At 40.9% G+C, this 18,617-nt stretch overlaps 1 protein-coding gene across 2 annotated transcripts; it reads left to right on the top strand.

Moving 5' to 3' along the window:
* TMEM220 (transmembrane protein 220) lies at positions 1,940-18,360 on the top strand. 2 transcript variants are annotated; one of them, XM_018064664.1, is made up of 6 exons: positions 1,940-2,117; positions 2,815-2,844; positions 6,998-7,058; positions 9,147-9,270; positions 10,683-10,742; positions 17,125-18,360. In XM_018064664.1, the coding sequence occupies exons 1-6, from the start codon at positions 2,025-2,027 to the stop codon at positions 17,258-17,260; spliced, it is 504 nt and encodes a 167-aa protein (XP_017920153.1). In that variant the 5' UTR covers positions 1,940-2,024; the 3' UTR covers positions 17,261-18,360. The 2 variants fall into 2 exon arrangements, with proteins under 2 accessions (XP_017920153.1, XP_017920154.1); XM_018064665.1 differs by lacking the exon at positions 10,683-10,742.

Here is an 18,617-nt window from a genome sequence, read left to right as displayed (position 1 = left end):
TGATGTTACCAGGTACCTGCCTTCTTTATCACTGAACTCTGCTTCCCCCACTTGGACTCAGCCTCAGAAAGGCTTTCTCCTAGCAGCTCCACCTTACACAGTACCAGCTTAACCCACTTCTTTTTAATGCTCCAGCTAGGGTTACTGGATTTAGCAAATATTTGGGACACACTTAAAAAAAACTGTTCCTTATTGATCTGAAATTCAAATGCAACTAAACATCCTGTATGCTATCTGGCAATCTCTCCACCAGTACAGGCCCTAGGACTGCATTTGGGCTATCTGAATCACACACCACCTCAGACCCAGTTGCTATGGTCAGGAGGATGGGCTGTGCCAGCTGGCAGACAAGGGTCACCTGCCTATCTCATGTCAGCCCTCCTAGTACACGTGCCCTGATGTTAGGAGGCAGGGTCCCTCCCCAATAACTGGGATGCTGACCCTAGAGGCAGGGGGATAAACCCTGCACCAGCAAAAACAACAGATGTCCACACAATGGCCATGAATGTCCTGGTCAACACTGAGAATAGAAAACTCTGGGTGGTTGTACAGCACACGACGGTTTATAAGGCCTTTGCCACCACTCTTTCTTGCCGCCCTTACCTCTGTCTGGCTGGCAGAGCGGGTACTGTGATCACTTCCTGTATTTCTTTGTAAGACCATCACAACAAAGTGCCACAGACTGGGGCGGTGAAGCAGCAAACACCTATCATCTAACTATAATTCTGGAGGCTGGGAGGGCAAGATCAGGGTATTAGCAGGCTTGTGTCCTCCCGAGGCCTCTCTCCTTGGTCTGCAGATGGCTGTCTTATCGGTATGTCCTCAGTATATGTCTGTGTATATATCTCTTCCTGGCTACTGGTCATACTGGATAAGGGTTCACCCATGTGACCTCATTTGACCGTAATTTTCTCTTTAAAGACCCAATCTTCAAACCTTCCTGGAGTGCGCACAGCAAGCCCCCTTTGTGGTCCCTACACCAAAAAAGGGGGCCAGCCAGCCAGTGTTTCTGAAATAAGCATTCTTTGAAAGGAATGAAACAGAGAAAGAAAGAAAAAAAAAAACCTAAAAGAGTTTTAGGAGATTTAGCAAAAAGGAGAGGAGCACAGGAGTACACGCTCATGATTTGAAGGGATTAAGACTTTTTAGAACAGCAAAAATGATGAGGCCTATGGATGTGTAAATGAGCCCCACGAAGAACTAATCAGAAAAAAAAAAAGAAAAAAAAACCCAGAAAAAGGCCCGTAAAACAAGCGAGGGGAGAACAGTGAATATTTCAAGTGTCTTTAGTTCATAAGAAATTCATGAGCAAAACGTGTGGAGATCTTGTTGGTTTTGGTGGTGGGAAAGAATTGTAAATATGTATAATATGTAAATATCTCTGATAATAAAAGTCCATGAAGATAAACGAGGCTGTCTTCAGAAAAGCTGTGAGCTGTACGAGATGCTAATATCACTGTCGTCACTCTAAGAAATTACCATAATGCTTACAGCGCTTTGAAAGTTTCCGAGCTTTGAAAAGAAATGCATAAACACTAACCAGCAGGCGTGCACTCACACGCATACGCACACACACACCTTTTTCCCTCGTTCCTTAGCTCCTCTTTCCTTCCCTTCTAATCTCCTCTAATTTTTTTAAATATGAGGAAGACAGCCTTAGTGAAAACTGATGTTGGAGTTGCACCTTTCTGGGTTCAAGGGCAAATTCCTATCCCCACGGACCAGCTGTGAGATGCTGGGACGGCCACGCGGACGCCCTGGGACTCACTCTCCGCGTCTGTGAAATGGGCAGACCCCCGCACCTCCCCAAGTTTGGGGAGGAGCGAACGGGGGCACACGGGGAAGCCCGCTCGGCGCCCCACCCGCCCCGGCGCGCGCCGGCCCGCGGCCCCGGACCTTCCGGCGAGCGAGCGAGCGAGCGGGCGGGGCGGGAGGAGGGGCCAGAGGTGGACCGCACTGCCCGGTGGGCCTGCGCTCCGCCCGGACCGGTCTGTCCCGGCCCGTCCCGTCCGGTCCGCCCGACCATGGCGCCGGCGGCGGGGCGCAGGGTGCGGGGCCTGTGGCGCGCCTGCAACTGGCTTATGGGCGCCTTCTTCGCGCTGGCGGCCTTTGTGCAGGTTAGCGCCCCGGGCCGGGCGGGAGCGGCGGGAGGGGAGCCCGGGCTCGGACTCCAGGCCGGTTGCGGTGTAGACCGACCGACCAGCGGGGTCGCAGAAGCCGGCCCGGTATGGGCAGGGCGGGAGTTAGGGTTGATGCTTGGGGAACCCCCACCCAGTCTGGGCTGAGACACAGAGGCGGTCACATGACCCCGTTTGCTCACTGGCTGGAAAGAGCTGGTTTGGCGCGTGTCACTTTGCGGGGGACCTTTATAAAAAGGCAGCCCAGGGGCAAGGCTGTGCACAGCTCGGAGAGCAAGCAGAACAAAAACCCTCACAGCTACTTATCCTTTCAAGTAAGATCTGGGGCCCCCTGGCGATAGCTTTCCTCATTTCTTGAGACTGGAGGGCCGTTTAAACACCCATTCTGGGCTTGGCCCACACTTTGCAGAGCTTCTGTGCACTTCTTTACAAATAAGTGTGGCTGTGTGTTCAAACCAGGTGCTGGGGTCATTCAGAAACACCCCCTACACACACACACACAGCCAGAAGCACCCCCTACACACCTACACACACAACCCCATCAACTAGACTGTCTTACTCCTATTTGCATCCTCCTGTTGGGCTTAGCAAATGGCTGACATGAATGAAGACCAGACCAAATACTGGAATAGAACTGTGACAGCCTGGGGCTAACGCTGCCGTTCTGGCCTTCCAGGTGAATGACCCGGATGCAGAGCTGTGGGTGGTGAGTATGGACTGCTCTCCCATACCTAAAAGAACCAGGGCAGTGCAGGAAGCACACAGTGTGGCTGTTTGCCTTCCTCCCTGCTTCGTGTACTTAAGAGCTTAGAAATCAAATCCTTAGTAAGCGCCTTTTCCTAAAATATTAGGAGGAAAAGTGAAAGTGTTTGTTACTCAAGCATATCTGACTCTTTGCCACCCTATAGACTGTAGGCCGCCAGTCTGGAATGGGTAACCAGTGCCTTCTCCAGGGGATCTTCCTGACCCAGGGATCGAACCTGGGTCTCCTGCATTGTAGGCAGATTCTTTACCATCTGAGCCACCAGGGAAATGTGAAAACATTAGGAGGAGAAGGATCAAATTGAGAATTCAGAATTTTACAGAGATACAGGGGCCTTTCAGCTGTATTCCCTTTGAATAAAACAGGCCAACTGAGAACACTTTTCTGAAGACAGAGTAGACCTCTCAAGACCATGTGAACCAATCCTCATGAATTTCTACCCAGAAACTCCAACAAACGTTGGACCAGAAAATGGCAGGCTTAAGGTTTGTGGTTCTGCTAATTCAGTGAGTTATATTCACAAAAAGTAATTAAAGCCCATTAAAACCTACAGTATATACTGAACTGATGCTCTGACTAAACCATTTAGAGGAGGGGGGATTTGTTCCACACAGTTTCTGAAATATCTGGATTTTGTTTCTTTTAATAGAGGCACCTAAGACTATACAATATCACAGATGAGATGATCTTAAGCTTTGGAATAATGTTGACTTTGTACAAGTAGCAACAAGTGAAAGCATTTAGAATGGCAGTACATATAACATCACGTATAAATATTACCACAGTCTTATATTCTTATTGTCCAGATTCTCAGGCCCCTGCATCAAATCAAACTGCCTCTTCCTCAGCACTCTGGTCCATGTCCTTAATTCCAAATGTTATTTCTCCTGCAGTTCCAGCTATCCAGCTTAATGGTGAATTTCCAAAAGACTCCTATATCCGTCCACCAGTACGTCACACTGGCTCCTCTAATACGCACAAGGTCCTTTTCAGCATCTTTCCTTCCAAAACCCACTCTTCCTCCTGACTCACCATTTCTGTTATCTGCAGAGTCATTCTGAGTCATCCTTGCTCAAAACCTCAGGCATCTCTAATATCTCTGTTTTCTTACCACTGTCTTTGAGATCCCCTCAAAAAACAAAATGAAGAACAATCCACCAAAAAGCAGCGTAGGTCTAATTGCTTATCTGTACAGTATCTGTACATTTTACCCTTTACATCATGCTTGGATGATGAAATATAAGCATCAACACCAGACCCCCACAGACATCCTCACTCACCTCCAGTTTTACCCCCCATTACCTCCCGTGTGGACCCTTATGGGTCCTTTCTAATTCTTTGAGCTGCCTCTAATCTCTTCCATTCCTATAATTCTTCCCACATATTGCTTCCTGATTCAGAAACTTTCATCATTTCCCAAGAAGTCTCAGTTGGCCCTCCACAGTATGGCCCTAACCTACCTTCCCAACTTGGTTTTGGAAGCCTAGTCCACCTATATTACTTCTGGGACTTGCCCTGAGAATTCCTGTGTCAGACTCTTATTCAGGTGTCCAGGTCTATCTCAAATGCCATCTCACCACAAAATCTCTCCACCTCTTTACCATAAGTTCCAAGCATCCTTCCTTTGAACCTTCACTGTAGCACTGACTCATTCTGCTTTGCATTAGAGTTGGCTCTGTATATGCCATCTCCCAGGGGTCAGGGGCCAGTTCCCTCCTCTTGCTTGGCAACCTAGCATAGAGCTTTCCTATGGCAGTCCTTCCCAGACTGACTCTTAAGAGTGAAGAATGAACACACAGATGAACTGATACTAGGTTACTGGGTCCTGGGGGCTTGTACTGTACCTGACTGTGATGTCCATGTTCCCTACCACAAATTGTTCATGGAGTATACTTGTATCAGGATGCATACAGGAGCAAATAACTGAATATATGACTAGCATCAGGTTATAAACATACAGACCATCTCATGAGAAGAAGTCTAGAGGCAGCTGCTTAATGGTCAAGTGTCATCAAGGACCTGGGCTTGCTTTCTTGTTTCTCTGCCAATCCTCAGTGGGTAGGTGATATATCCTCTCATGTTTACAAAATGGCTGCTGCAGCTCCAGACATCTCATCCCTAGACAAAAGCATCACAAGTAGGAAGAAACAAGGCAGGAGGCAAAACCAGTTTTCCTCCTGTGCTTTTTCTTCCTTTCATCAAGGAGCAAATGTTTCCCAAGAAGCTCCCCAGACAGGCTGCTATCCAGTTAGTACATATTACTACTAATAAGGCTATGGTCTAGGATCCATCCTGCTTGGTCAGTACCCATGAATATTGAGTGTTAAGGGCTCTGCATATCAGCCTTGCCTCCAGAAGACTTTTCCGCACATTTCATTGCTGGGACGTGATGGCCCCTCACTGCTAAAAAGGGTAAGAGAACAAATTGGCTTTTTTAGTTTTTATAGTGGCAGGGAGACAAGGGGAGCGTTGTTAGAAATGACTGTCATGGGTCTCAGTGGCTATATGTTCAATTAAACTAAACACAGTAAATAAATATTATAATACCCTTTAGTTTAAAAAATCCACCAACAAAAAGATAAAAGACCATTATATTTGGATTCTACTGAGTTCATTACTGAGTGCTTATACTATGCATTATTTTTACTTGTGTACTAAAAACAATTACTTTCAGTCTCTCTGCGTGTAAAAAAAAAAAATCCTTCATCTCATTCAAAACAGAGATAAGCATTTAAATAAGGATTAACATGGCACAGCTACCATGGGAAACTATTACTTAAAGATTTGTCCTGTTCCTGTGTTTACAATACACTGAAATAAGAAGATCTTAGACCCTTTAATCACAGATATGTTATACTTAAATGCACATTTAAAAATCTCTGCCAAACCCTTCTTATGGAGAGCACAGTTAAATATTGAATGATGTGTAGGTGTTTGTTTAATTTCTGTCTGCCTGTCTGTCTCTGTCTCTCCCTCAGTTGCTAAGTCATGTAGTTTTTTACTGGGGGAACTAACTAACCCCTTACTGCTCTAAGTGTGGTCCTTGGAACAACAGCAGCAGTGTCCCCTGGGTGCTTATTAGAAAAGCAGAATCTTGGGCCCTACCCTAGACCTCTGGAATCAGATCTGCATTTTAATCAGACCTCCAGATAATTCATATGCGCACCAATGTCTGGTCTAACCCTCAGCAGCATGGCTGTCCTTGCAAATGTCGGTACCGGCTGATATTCCAGTCATCACTGGGGACCCTTTGGGAAGGATGAACATGGTTAGTAATACAGATACCATCTCTCCCCACAGTCAAGACAGGTGTTTTCACAGTGACAGCAAATAACTTAAAATGTTGAGCCCTGACAACGTCCAGATAAACTAATGGTTTCTAACTAGGCATCACTATTGATGTGACTCACAGCTATGTTTCTGAGGAGGCCCCCATGCTTCTTATAAACCTCCCGCCTCTGCTTGTCCTCTGCCCACGACACACAAGCAATAGGTTTTTCTAGAATCTGTCTGCTTGCTGTGAATGAGGCCTCTTCAGGGCCAGTCTTCACAACTCCAAACCAAGTTATCAGTTTCAGAAATGAAGAACCTGATCTTATTGGGCACATGTGATCCATACACGGTTAGTAAACTTTCTGTAGTCTCACTTGCAGAGATGGAGTATGGGGCTGGATGGCCCATGGGTCTAGACCCAGCAGGGCCACGTAGCTAATTATGGCTTCTCAAGTCCTACTTTTCATAGAGCAATTTTTGAAAAGTAGGGGAAGGCCATTTAGGCATGGATGTCGCTTGGGAGAGATTAGGAGATCACTGTGTGTTGAGATCAAAGCTCTGCTCACTGCTAGAGCTTGAAAATGAGTAAGTCTTTCCTGGAAGAGCCTACAGTCTAGGAAGAAGGCAGGTAAAATGACACCCTGACACAGTAAGCGCTGTAAAAGCAGAGGTTACCACTTCCTTGGTTGTTACTAAAAGCTGGAGGTAAATCATGGCACATGGGACCACCACTAGGGTCGTCTTTCTTTACTCCCTAAACGTCTTGAAACATCTCCTATACTGGGCATCCTTCTTACCCCTGTAATTTCCTTTCTGCTTACAGGTTGTGTATACGATTCCTGCCACTCTGACACTGCTTGTTGGACTTAACCCTCTTGTCACAGGTTTGAACCTTGAATTCTCAATGGTGATAATCGGGAACATCAGATTTCCTTTTAATAACGAGAGTCTGTCTGCCCAACCCCCAGTAAAAAACTGGAGCCCTCCATGTCTTTCTTCTTCCTTCTGGTCCTAAGAGGAGGCGAATTTCAATCTAGATCATCCCCTTCCATCTTCAGGAAAACTTGATGTGGACATGCCATACTAAGACAGGCTTTATGCACTCGGTCCCAGCATCTCTGATGCTGATGTGGAACAGCAGTTAGGCCGTGTAGCGGGAGAGAGAGGGGCTTCAGTCACTGCGCTTATTTCTTACGCCACTAAGCTAATGGAAAATCAGCAAAATCAAACTGCTAACTTTGTTTCCATATTCAGTGGGGATCAGTGTCTATTATGTATCTACGCTATACAAATCGTTCTCGCAGTATCACTCTGGTTCATCATTTTCTGATTTTCAATTCATTCAAAATGAGTGAACTGCTATGTATCAGATACCTGTGTATCTCAATTGCTACTATTATATAGAAACTGTCTATAATGTCTGTAGCAAATCTCTGGATTTCTCATTAATACCTATTGCCCTCTCTAGTCTCCCCGTGTACCTTCACAGTGAAAGTGAAAATGAAGTCGCTCAGTAGTGTCCAGCTCTTTGTGACCCCATGGAATGTAGCCTGCCAGGCTCCTCCATCTATGGGATTTTCTAGGCAAGAATACTGGAGTGGGTGGCCATTTCCTTCTCCAGGGGATCTTCCCGACCCAGGGATCGAACCTGGGTCTTCTGCATTGCAGGTAGATTCTTTACCGTCTGAGCTACCAGGGAATCCATCACAGTAACTCCAGCAATTTCCTGCACACTTTTATATATGTTTACTCTATCTAGACTGTAGGCCCCTTAAAAGCAGGATCATGTCTAACTCATGTACCCAACACTTGTTAAGTCAATGAATGGCTGTATAACACAGAGGCTTTATCATGTATTTGTTTCATAACTTATTGCTTGGACTCCTTACACATATATATCCCAAGTGAGAATACATACAAAACATTCACTTAAAATAGCTGGCTTGTATGGGCCACAGGTCACCAACCTCAGGCAGGGGCAAAACATAGCTGCTTCACCTTTTATGGCCCTCAAAATTCATTAAACCTAAGTTGGACAGTTTTATTCTATAAAAGTGTCTTATAGCAGAAAAAAAGAATTTTTTTTTACACTGTTTACTAACATTTTCTTATTAGTGGGGAATATCAGTCCTGCAGGTTATTCTTCACTTTCTTTAAATCAGCTTCTGCTAGTGGGGCTGGAAATTTCTCAGGGCCTTAGAATAAAGATGAATGATTCCCGCCCGGGTGGGGAAAACTCCGCTGTCCAGATGTACAGGCTCCTTGTACAGGCCCGTAGAACTCTGTTTACATCTTTAAGGTGTATCCATTAGGGCTCCGTTAGTTCCAAGCAAGGGAAAAATACTCAGCTCAAACGGCCTATAAGTTGAAGCGAGATGTACTGGGGTCCTTCACTGAAAAGACTGGAGCGGTGCTGGCTTCAGGCGCCGGTGGTGGCTCAGAACTTAAACTTCTCTGCAGTCTTAGTTGCACACCAGCTGCACTTCAGCCCTGGGCTCCACGTGGTGGCCCTGCCGCTCAAAGGTCACAGCTTCACCGTGCTAGGTCCAACAGAATCTAGAATCCTGATCGCAAAAGCTCAGGATGGAGCTGCTGCTCCTGATTGGTTATCTGTTCATCCTGAGACAAATCACTGTCACCAAAGGGATGGAATACATTGACCTGGTTAGTGTCCAGTCGTCTGGGACACCAGGACATGTGTGGGAGCATGTGGGAAGGGTGGTTCCCCAGAGAAAAGACAGGTTGTCAGCGTCCGAATGGGAGACAACCAAAATAATACATGTCCACTTAAGTTTATAAATATCGTTTTCACTTGTTTTAACCTTTTGATTTAAGGACAAATCAACAACAGAAAAAAACCCCAGCCTTTTCTGTATGCTTTCCCTGAAGGCAGATGAAAAGCCAATACAAAGAAATCTTGTTTCTCTGGGGCGTGGTTCCATGATTGACAGCACCAGGATATCTGTTTTTAGGTAACTTTATTTGGAAGAGTGTGTCTGCAATACACATATGCCTTTGTGTCCTGTGGGCTATCAGCTTGGCATACAACCTCTTGCTTCATAAGAAACAGAACCTCTTGCATGAGGAGGAAGGCAGGTGAGTGAGTGGTGGTTTTCACTGTTCAGAGTGGGTGGGGAAGAACTGAGAAATCTGTGTCTTCACAACACCTTATCTTGGTGATTTAACTTCCCCAATACCTCGAGGAGCAGGGAAGATATCTCCTTTACAAGCTAAAGAAACTGAGGCAGTGATGGAGCTGGAGCCAGGATTTAAACCCAGCACTGCCTACCACACTCTGTGATCATTGCTACACATCACCTTATATTACCATCAGGCACTTGGACCTTGGCCCCCCTTGTGATGAGCAGTGATGCCATAGAGTGATGTTCAGTCCAGGCTAATGAGGTGAAAACTCCGTCAGCATCCGGGTTCAGTCCTGGTGCAAGACAAACTCTTTACTTACAAGTGTGACTGGCCGCCTCAGGGGGACCTCTGCCAGCCTTGCCCTTGTACATCTCCTGTCCTCTGCACCCGTCACCATCACTGGCTCTTGTTTTATCACCTCTCCCACTGCTTCCCACCCCTCCCCGCCCCCGCCACTGGCTTTTATCACCTTTTCCTCTGCTTCCCCCCACCCTTGATTCCCTGGCCTCACAAAGAGGCCTTTCCTTTCCTTTCTGTCCCATTGCTAACATCTGCCAACACCAAGATTGAGAGTCCTGTAGATTAAGTCCCACTGGTTTTGTGCTGCTGTTACAGGCCCTAATCTTTGGAAACTAGATCAGGTTGGGGATGGGAATGCAGACCAGATGGTTTGAATCAACCTCCACCTACTTGAAGCCCACAAGATTCACTGAAATCAAAGAGGGGTTTCCAAGTGGTGCTTGGCCAAATACGATTATCTTCTACTCTGTGTAGAAGATACGACCTTTTAACAAATATTTCTAGAAGCATATACCCACCCCCAAATCATTAGACTGACTCACTTGACAAATCACTCCTCTCCTCTAAGACATGACCTGATCTCCTACAATGTATACTTGAATTACTGATTTGAGCTCAACCTGCCTAACACTGACCCCTCTAAAACAATATGAAGAGAGTGCCTGATCAAATCTGGGATTATCATCTTAACTGTAGTATTCTTCCCCATGAAGTAAGTGATTTATCTGTGGTTTTGTTTTGGTGGTTTCTCTATTCATCTATAAATTGGGAAACAATCATGAAGTTCACATCTGCCTCATAAGATGAAATTTATTTTCATATAGGGCTTTAAAGGGTCTGACAAAAGTAATTTATGAGTCATGGCCAGACTTGAAAGTATTTTGTAGATGCTTGTATCTTGGAGCAAGTCATCAGACAATCAGCAGAATCAAGTGTCATTGTAGATGCTCTGTATCTTGGAGGAAGTCATCAGACAATCAGCAGAATCAAGTGTCAGGGAGAAAATGGAATGATATGCATCTCACAGCCTCTTCAAAAAAAATGAAATCTCTGCTATTTTTTAGGGAGCTGTTTGGTCTCGTGATCATCACAGCATGGCTGGGCCTGTGCCACAGCTCTTCAAAGTAAGTTTTTGACCCATCAGTTAAAATCAGATGTGCTCAAGTAGGTGAATGAGAATGTTGACACAAATGTAAACAGGAATCTTTTGAGAGAAATCTTCCCTTTCTGTAGGGGAAGCTAAGAGTAGTTGGCTGTGTTTCACGATCACTCATACTTTTGTGAATACGACAATACACAGTTTTCTGTGTCATCTCAGGGAGTTGCCTGTCTGAGAGAGTGTCCTTCAGGGAGAAAGTGATCTCAAAAGGAAGCTCGGAGATAGAGGAAAAGTGAGTAGCAAATAAAATATAAAACTGGAGGTATATGTAAGTGCCTATTAACTTTGTAAAACAGTAATAGAAAAATAAAAATACATGACAACTGAGCATGTAAGTTGGAAGGGGAAAAAAAATGGAGCTAAAGCAGTCTGGGTCCTTGAATTATCTGGGAAGGGTAAAGTACTAACTTATATCAGACTTTGATAAGTCAAGGATTCATGTGGTAATAATCTAACAGAAAACCTTAGATTATTAGAAAAATAATTAAGAAAGATAATATTTTATGAATCTTAGAAAAATAAGAGGAAACCACTAAGAGAAAAGCAGTACAGAGGGCAGGAAAGGAGGAGAGAAAGACACAGAACCGGTGGGGAAATAGGAAGCAGATGTTAAGATAGAGAATTACATTAAAATATATGAGAAATTACATTAAATGTAAACAGTCCAATAAAGATTCAAACATTTTCAAAATGGATAAAAAGATTAAAAACCGAACCAAACACTGCTGACAAAAGAGAACTCTTAAGTACACAGAATCAGAGAGATTGAAAGTCAAAAGTTGGAAAAATCACAGTATACAAACAGCAACCAAATGAAAGCCTGTATAGACATTTCAATTTTTAAAAGTAGACTTTAAAATCAGCATTAGAGTAGAGGACTTTTTTTTGGTAATGAAAAAATTTTTGTTTTTTTATTTTGAAATATCCAAACATATTCGAAAGCAGAGAGACTAATATCATGAATCAGATGTACTCATCACCCATTTTCAACATTTATTGTATATCCAGTCTTGTATCATCTATCACTATCCTGATTATTTTGAAATAAATCTCAAACATCATATTGTTTTATGTTTTATGTGTTTCAGTATGTATCTCTAAAAGGTAAGCACTTAAAAAATAACCACTCTACCACCATCACACACACAAAAATAAAACAGTAATTATTCAGTCTTGAGTTGTCCAACCAATGTTTACATTTCCACAACTGTACGACAAATGCTTATTCCTCTGTGCTCCATATTTCCTATAAACTGGTGGTAAGATCACAGGCTTAGACACAGGCTGGTCATTGTTGTTGCCTTTTTCTCTTCTCATCATCACCACCACCATCACCACCGCCAAGCAAGACCACTTCATGGGTGGTGGTATGTACTTCCATCAAAATGTACATCACACCTAGATGTTTCTTATACGTTAGTATAAAATCTTGGTGACCATTGCCTAAATCCACTAATTCGAGTTGCAGAATGCTGATACTCTAATTATATCATTTCTTTTCCTGGAAAACTTCTAAAACTTCTACTTATCAATTCTTTGACTACTCAGATACAAATCGTAAGAGAAAAGGAGTTGATTCTCTTAATTTCCCGTTTTTCAGAATAATGAGTTTTTCTTGCCTGGGCATCTTCCAAAAGCAACCAGTGAATTTTGTTTATTTAATAGTACCATTATAAAGTCATAGATCTCAACATACTTGATGTTTTTTCAGTCCACGGCAGTTGCTTCAACTGTTCCATCTTTGATCAGTGGCACTTACTTACGTTGGCTCCAGAATTCTGTTTAACGTGATCCTAGTAAACTTTTAGTTTTTTTGGTCTTAGTAAATTTTGATTGCTTCCTTGCTTTCTGGTATGACAAAATGTTCCACGCTAAGGTGTACATTTCATGCCACAGACCTGGAATCAACCATCTCCTCCAAAAGCCTTCATTACTTTTGGTAGCTAACAGTATTTAGAGGTCACATTCTGGGTATAAATGGTGCTCACTGCTACTGGGTTGAGTTCATTCTTTTTAGTGGTTAGAACTAGGAAATTCACATATATGTACATGTGTGTGTGTATACACACACATATATGTATCGTGTGTCATAAATGTATGTGTACACATGAGTATATAAAATATATATAAAGTATCTATATGTATATATATATTTACATAGATACCTCAACATAACTCATCTGACTTATCTGACAATACAAACACAATCTCAGAATAACAATATAATTATGGAAAATAGGTACTTTGTGTTGTTGTTGTTAGGGAATATCTCTTTAAGGGATGTGCATTCAAATTACATGAAATAGTTACTCTATATGCTAATCTCACCAAGTGAATACATAGTTTATTTCATTTTGCTTTAAATTTCTAGGGATACTTTATTTAAAATATATTGTTTTATAATTACATAAAATATCTATATGGTTCCACATATAGATCTACAAAACAGAGGACATTCAAAGGGCTCTAACTTCTCTATCCCCCAAACCTAACTCCTCCCTTTTCTCTATAGGTAAAACTTTTTTCTACTTTGTGGTTTATCCTTCTGTGCTTTCTTAATGAAGCAAATACATGCATTCACTGGTGCTCCTGCTTGTCTTAAAGTGGAAGCACATTATACACACTGTATTCTTCATTTTACCCTTACCATATCCTGGAGATCATTCTGTGGTATATGAAGACTTTCCTTATGTTGATATGTCCACAGTATATGCATCCAGCCCTCTACTGTTCAGACTGTATCCAATCGTTTGATATTAAAAACGGTACCAACAGAATGTACTGTCAAATTTCTGAAGTCTTACTAATTGGATAGTTGAGAAACGTGTAGTAGCTTTCACCTGCATTTCTCTTATCAGGAGTAGACGTGAGCATACTTTCGTATGATTAAGAGCCATTTGCAGTTCTTTTTCTATACATGTTAGTTCATCTCTGAGAGATGCAGGTCTAACCAGTTTCTAAGGCAGTTGGTCTTCTCTACTTTTACAAGCTCTTTAGGGCTATTAGCCCTCCGTCTGTGATTTAAGATGAACATTCTTTTTTGCCTTTATTGTCCTTTTACTCTACTCATGCAAAGTATGCTTTGCCATGAAAAAATACTTTATCCAAATTGATCAATCCATTCCCTTACTGCTTCTGGATCTGGAGTCACAGGTAGGAAAACTTTCCATCCTCTCAGGTTTTAAGTAACTTACCTGTTTTCTCCCAATACATGTATGGTTTCATTTCTACATTAAAGTCTTTGACCTGTTTAGAATTTATCCTACTATAATGGCAAAAAGAATGGATACAATATTATCTTCTTCCCCTTTGGCTCTCTGGTGATCTCAACACCACTTATTAATAAAAGGTATATATAATTAACATAGCCTCAAAATAGATAAATACTGACAAGCCAAAAAAGAAAAACTGAAAAATTAACAATCATTTTTGGAGACTTTAATACACTTTTTCCAGTTAATAACAGAACAAGATTTTAAAAATCAAGAAAGATATAGAAGACTAGCTACACAATAAAAAAATTGACCTAATGGACATGGATAGCACACTAGCACCAGGAAGGGCAGAATTCACATTCTTTTCAAGTAAACATCGAACATTTACAAAAAGACTTCATGGTGAGCATGAAATAAGTCCCAACAGATTTCAAAGAACTGTAACATGGAGCATGTTCTCTGACCACAGTGCAGTTAAGCTAGAAATCATTAACAAAAATAATAATTACATAACCACTGTATGTTTGGAAATCAGGAAATATACTTCCAAAGAACATCTGGAAGAAATCACAATGAAAATTAGAAAATATTTTCAACTAAATGATAAAGAGAACAGTACATATTAAAATTTGTGGGATGGTGGCTAAAAAGCATGCTTATGGGGTAATTTATAGCCTTAAATAGCTGTATTAGAAAAAAAAAAAAGGCTGAAAAATCAATGAGCTAAGCTTCCAAGAAGTTAAGGATTCTCCAGTTAAAGAATTAAGGAAAATAACAGTAAAATAAGCCCAAAGAAATAATGAGAAAATAAACACAAGAGCAGAAACCAATGAAATAAAAAAAAAAACCAACGTTTCATTCTCTGAAATGATTAATAATATTGATAAACCCTGGCAAGACTAAAAAGGTAAAAATAATTACAGCAAGGAAAAGAAGGCATAAAACATCAATAATCAGGAATGAAAAAGAAAGTTATTACCCATGCAACAGACATTGCAAAAATCATAAGAGGAGATTATTAACAACTTTTTCCCAATAAATATGAGAATGTAGATGAAATGCACAAATTCACTGAAAAATACAATTTATCAGAACTAACACAGCAAGAAATACTCAGAATGGTCTCATAACTGTTAAAGAAATTGAGTAGGTAACTTTTCCTAAAAGAAAACTCTAAACGGCATAATTGCAGAATTCTACCTAATATTTAAAGAAGAAATAATGCCAACCTTCAAAAAACTTCTTTCAGAGAACAGAGAAAAAAGAAGGAATATTTTCCAGTTTATTTGTTGAGGGCAGAATAATCTGGATACCAAAACTTGACAAGAATGTTACTCCTACCACCCAAAAAAAGGAAAGAAAAAAAGAAATTATACAGTGATCTCATTCACGACCACAGACGGAAAAACCCTAAACAAATTAGCAAATCAAGTCCTGCAATTCATGACCCAACCACCAAGTTGGTTTTTTTCTAGGAATACAGTTAGTTTAACATTTGAAAACCAACCAATGTTTTTCACCAGATTAATAGAAAGAAAAATATATCTATACAAAAAGAACATTTGATAAAATCCAATAACCACTTATAATAAAAACTCATAGAAAACAGACTTACCCTGACAAAGGGTTGTTGTTTAGACACTAAGTCGTGTCTGGCACTTTGTGAACCCATGGACTGTAGTCTGCCAGGCTCCTATGTCCATGGAACTTCCCAGGCAAGAATATTGGAGTGGGTTGCCATTTCCCTCTCCAGGGGATCTTCTGGACCCAGGGATCAAACTCGTGTCTCCTGCATTGCAGGCAGATTATTTAGCACTGAGCTCCCTGCCACTGCTGCCACTTCTCACCATCGTTCTAGCTCTTGTCCTTGCCAGTACAATAAGGCAAGAAAAAGAAAGAAAAGGCCCAAGGATTGGAAGGGAAAAATTAAATTTTCCTTATTCACAGATGACATTAATTGCATATGCAGAAAATTTTTTTAAAAATCTAAAAAGTTCTTCAAATAGGTGAGTTTGGCATGATTGCTAGACACTGTCAATTTACTAAAATCTTATTTTTAATCAGCAATAACAAAATGATAAAAAGTTACCATTTATAATATCAAAATATCAACACCCCAGGACTAAATACAGCAGCTGCTGCTGCTGCTAAGTCGCTTCAGTCATGTCTGACTCTGTGTGACTCCATAGACGGCAGCCCACCAGGCTCCCCCATCCCTGGGATTCTCCAGGCAAGAACACTGGAGTGGGTTGCCATTTCCTTCTCCAGTGCATGAAAGTGAAAAGTGAAAGTGAAGTCGCTCAGTCGTGTCCGACCCTCAGCAACCCCATGGACTGCAGCCTTCCAGGCTGCTCCGTCCATGGGATTTTCCAGGCAAGAGTACTGGAGTGGGGTGCCATTGCCTTCTCCAAAATAAAGCAGAGATATGCGAAATTCCTACAAGCAAAACTATAAAAACTATAAAACATTATGGGAGAAATGAAAGATCTCAATATTAAAATAAAGAACACCTAAATGATTCTTTGGCAGTATACGATAAACCCATACTGGCAAAACGATAAATGAATGAAAAAGAGAGTCTAGAAACAGTTCCATGTACATACAGACCGTTGACTTAGGACAATGGTAGCACTCTGGGGTAATCTTTTCAATAAATAGTGATGGATCAATTGAATATCAATATGGAAAAAGGAGAAACAACCCCTACAACTTTCATAAAAATCTATTCTAGGTAGATTACAGATCTAATGTAAAAATCAAAATGATGGAACTTTTAGAAAAGATAATTTAGTATCTTCAAAACCTTGAGAAAAAGTTTTCCTCAACAGGACACTAAAATCATTAGGTGAGGATCCATTTTAACATTGCTTAATCAATGATCTCAGTTCCTCACAACACATTATTAAGTGAGCGGGAAAAGCTATGTAGAATACATATTAAAAAAAACAAGAAGAATGTGTAGTACAAACATATAAAGAACTACAAGTAAGAATTATATTTCAATTTAAAAAATTAAAAAGACTGTACAAAAATGCAGTGATGTTGTATTAAATTCAGTCTTCATATTTGTTACCAAACCAAATCGTAATTTTCGTTGGATTTTTGTTTCTAATCATTTTTGTGTGTCCGTAGGGCTCCAGGTGGTGGAAGAATTCAGCTGGCCATTGCTACCACGGTCTCTCTTCTCCCGTTTATCTCCTGGGTCTACATATATATAAACAAGGAGATGCGCTCTTCCTGGCCAGCTCATTGCAAGACGGTGATTTAAATGAAGAATCCTGTTCCTAAAATGAGAGTTCTTGATTTTGTATAAACATGGTTGTAACAAGCTGACTTCCTAGGAATTTATTTCAGTTGAGTTACTACTAGAGATGAATTTTTTTTTGTTTGTTATCCTAAGAACTTTGTATGCCTGCCTACAACACAGGACTGGATGGGACTAGTAAGAGAAGGGTCTGACGTTCTGTTTTATCATAGTGTAGTAGGAAAGTTAAGAAGGAGGAATTCTAACTCTGCTTCATTACTATCCATGTAACTTAGATATAAATCTACTTTAATTCTTTGGAATTAAAGAATTCCAAAGATAACTGAAATTCTCTCTTGGATAATTCTTTATCTATAAATACCAGCCTGCATACTTATTTATATAACTGTGAAGATTAGAGTAGATAATATAAGAGCATTCCAAACATAAAGTCCTCTACACAGGGTAACAGAGGAAAGCAGGGTTTGGATGATAGACAGGAGTTTAGGAGAGGGCTATGCCCTTGAACTAACATCATTAGACTGGACGGGTACCATGAATTAAATGAGATGCCGTGAATTAAATGAGGACTTCGGGTGAACAAAGTGAACACCTATGTCTTGGAAAGAAAGGAAAGTTAGTTAAAGGAATTTGGGACCAAAAAGAAGCAGATAGGGAATATTAATTACCATATGATTGAAAAGTAAGACCAAAATCTATACACATATCCTTAACGAATGTCAAAAGTAGCTCTGGAGAGATCATTTCAGAGTTGCACCATCTGGCAACCACAAGCCACATGCTGTATTGAGCACCTGAAATAAACTGAAGTTTTAATTTACAAACATCAATTATGACGAAACGGATACATGTATTTGGAACACTTGGGTTAAGCTTGTTTGGAACAACTGAAATATGTGAATCCACTTCTTCAACTGTAAATTTTGTACCTAAATACAGACCAAGTTTCCAATGAAAAGTTATTGTCCAAATGGATGGATTATAAGCATAAAACACACATGACATTTTAAACTTAGTATAAAAAGAATGTAAAATATTTTTATATTGATTACATGTTGAAATAACATTAGATATATTGGAATAAACAGTATTATGAAAATTAATTTTATGTTTCTGTGTACTTTTAAAAATGTGACTGCTAAAATATTTCAAATTACCAAGGGGTCTCACATGTTGTTTCTGTTGGCCAGTGCTGTTTTAAAGCACCTGGATGCAACTGTTAGTTGATCGCATCAAATTCTGCAGTTTGATGATACGCAGGCATCAAACTCTGTAGTCAAGACAGTTTCCTGAGATTTAGGAAATATTTGGCTCAAAAAGTATTAGCACCAACTATATGTCAGAGAGTGAAAAGAGTCTG

Source organism: Capra hircus, chromosome 19 (assembly GCF_001704415.2).
Source record: "Capra hircus breed San Clemente chromosome 19, ASM170441v1, whole genome shotgun sequence".
In the NCBI taxonomy this organism is placed as follows: Eukaryota; Metazoa; Chordata; class Mammalia; order Artiodactyla; family Bovidae; genus Capra; species Capra hircus.
This window is presented reverse-complemented; position numbering and strand designations above follow the sequence as displayed.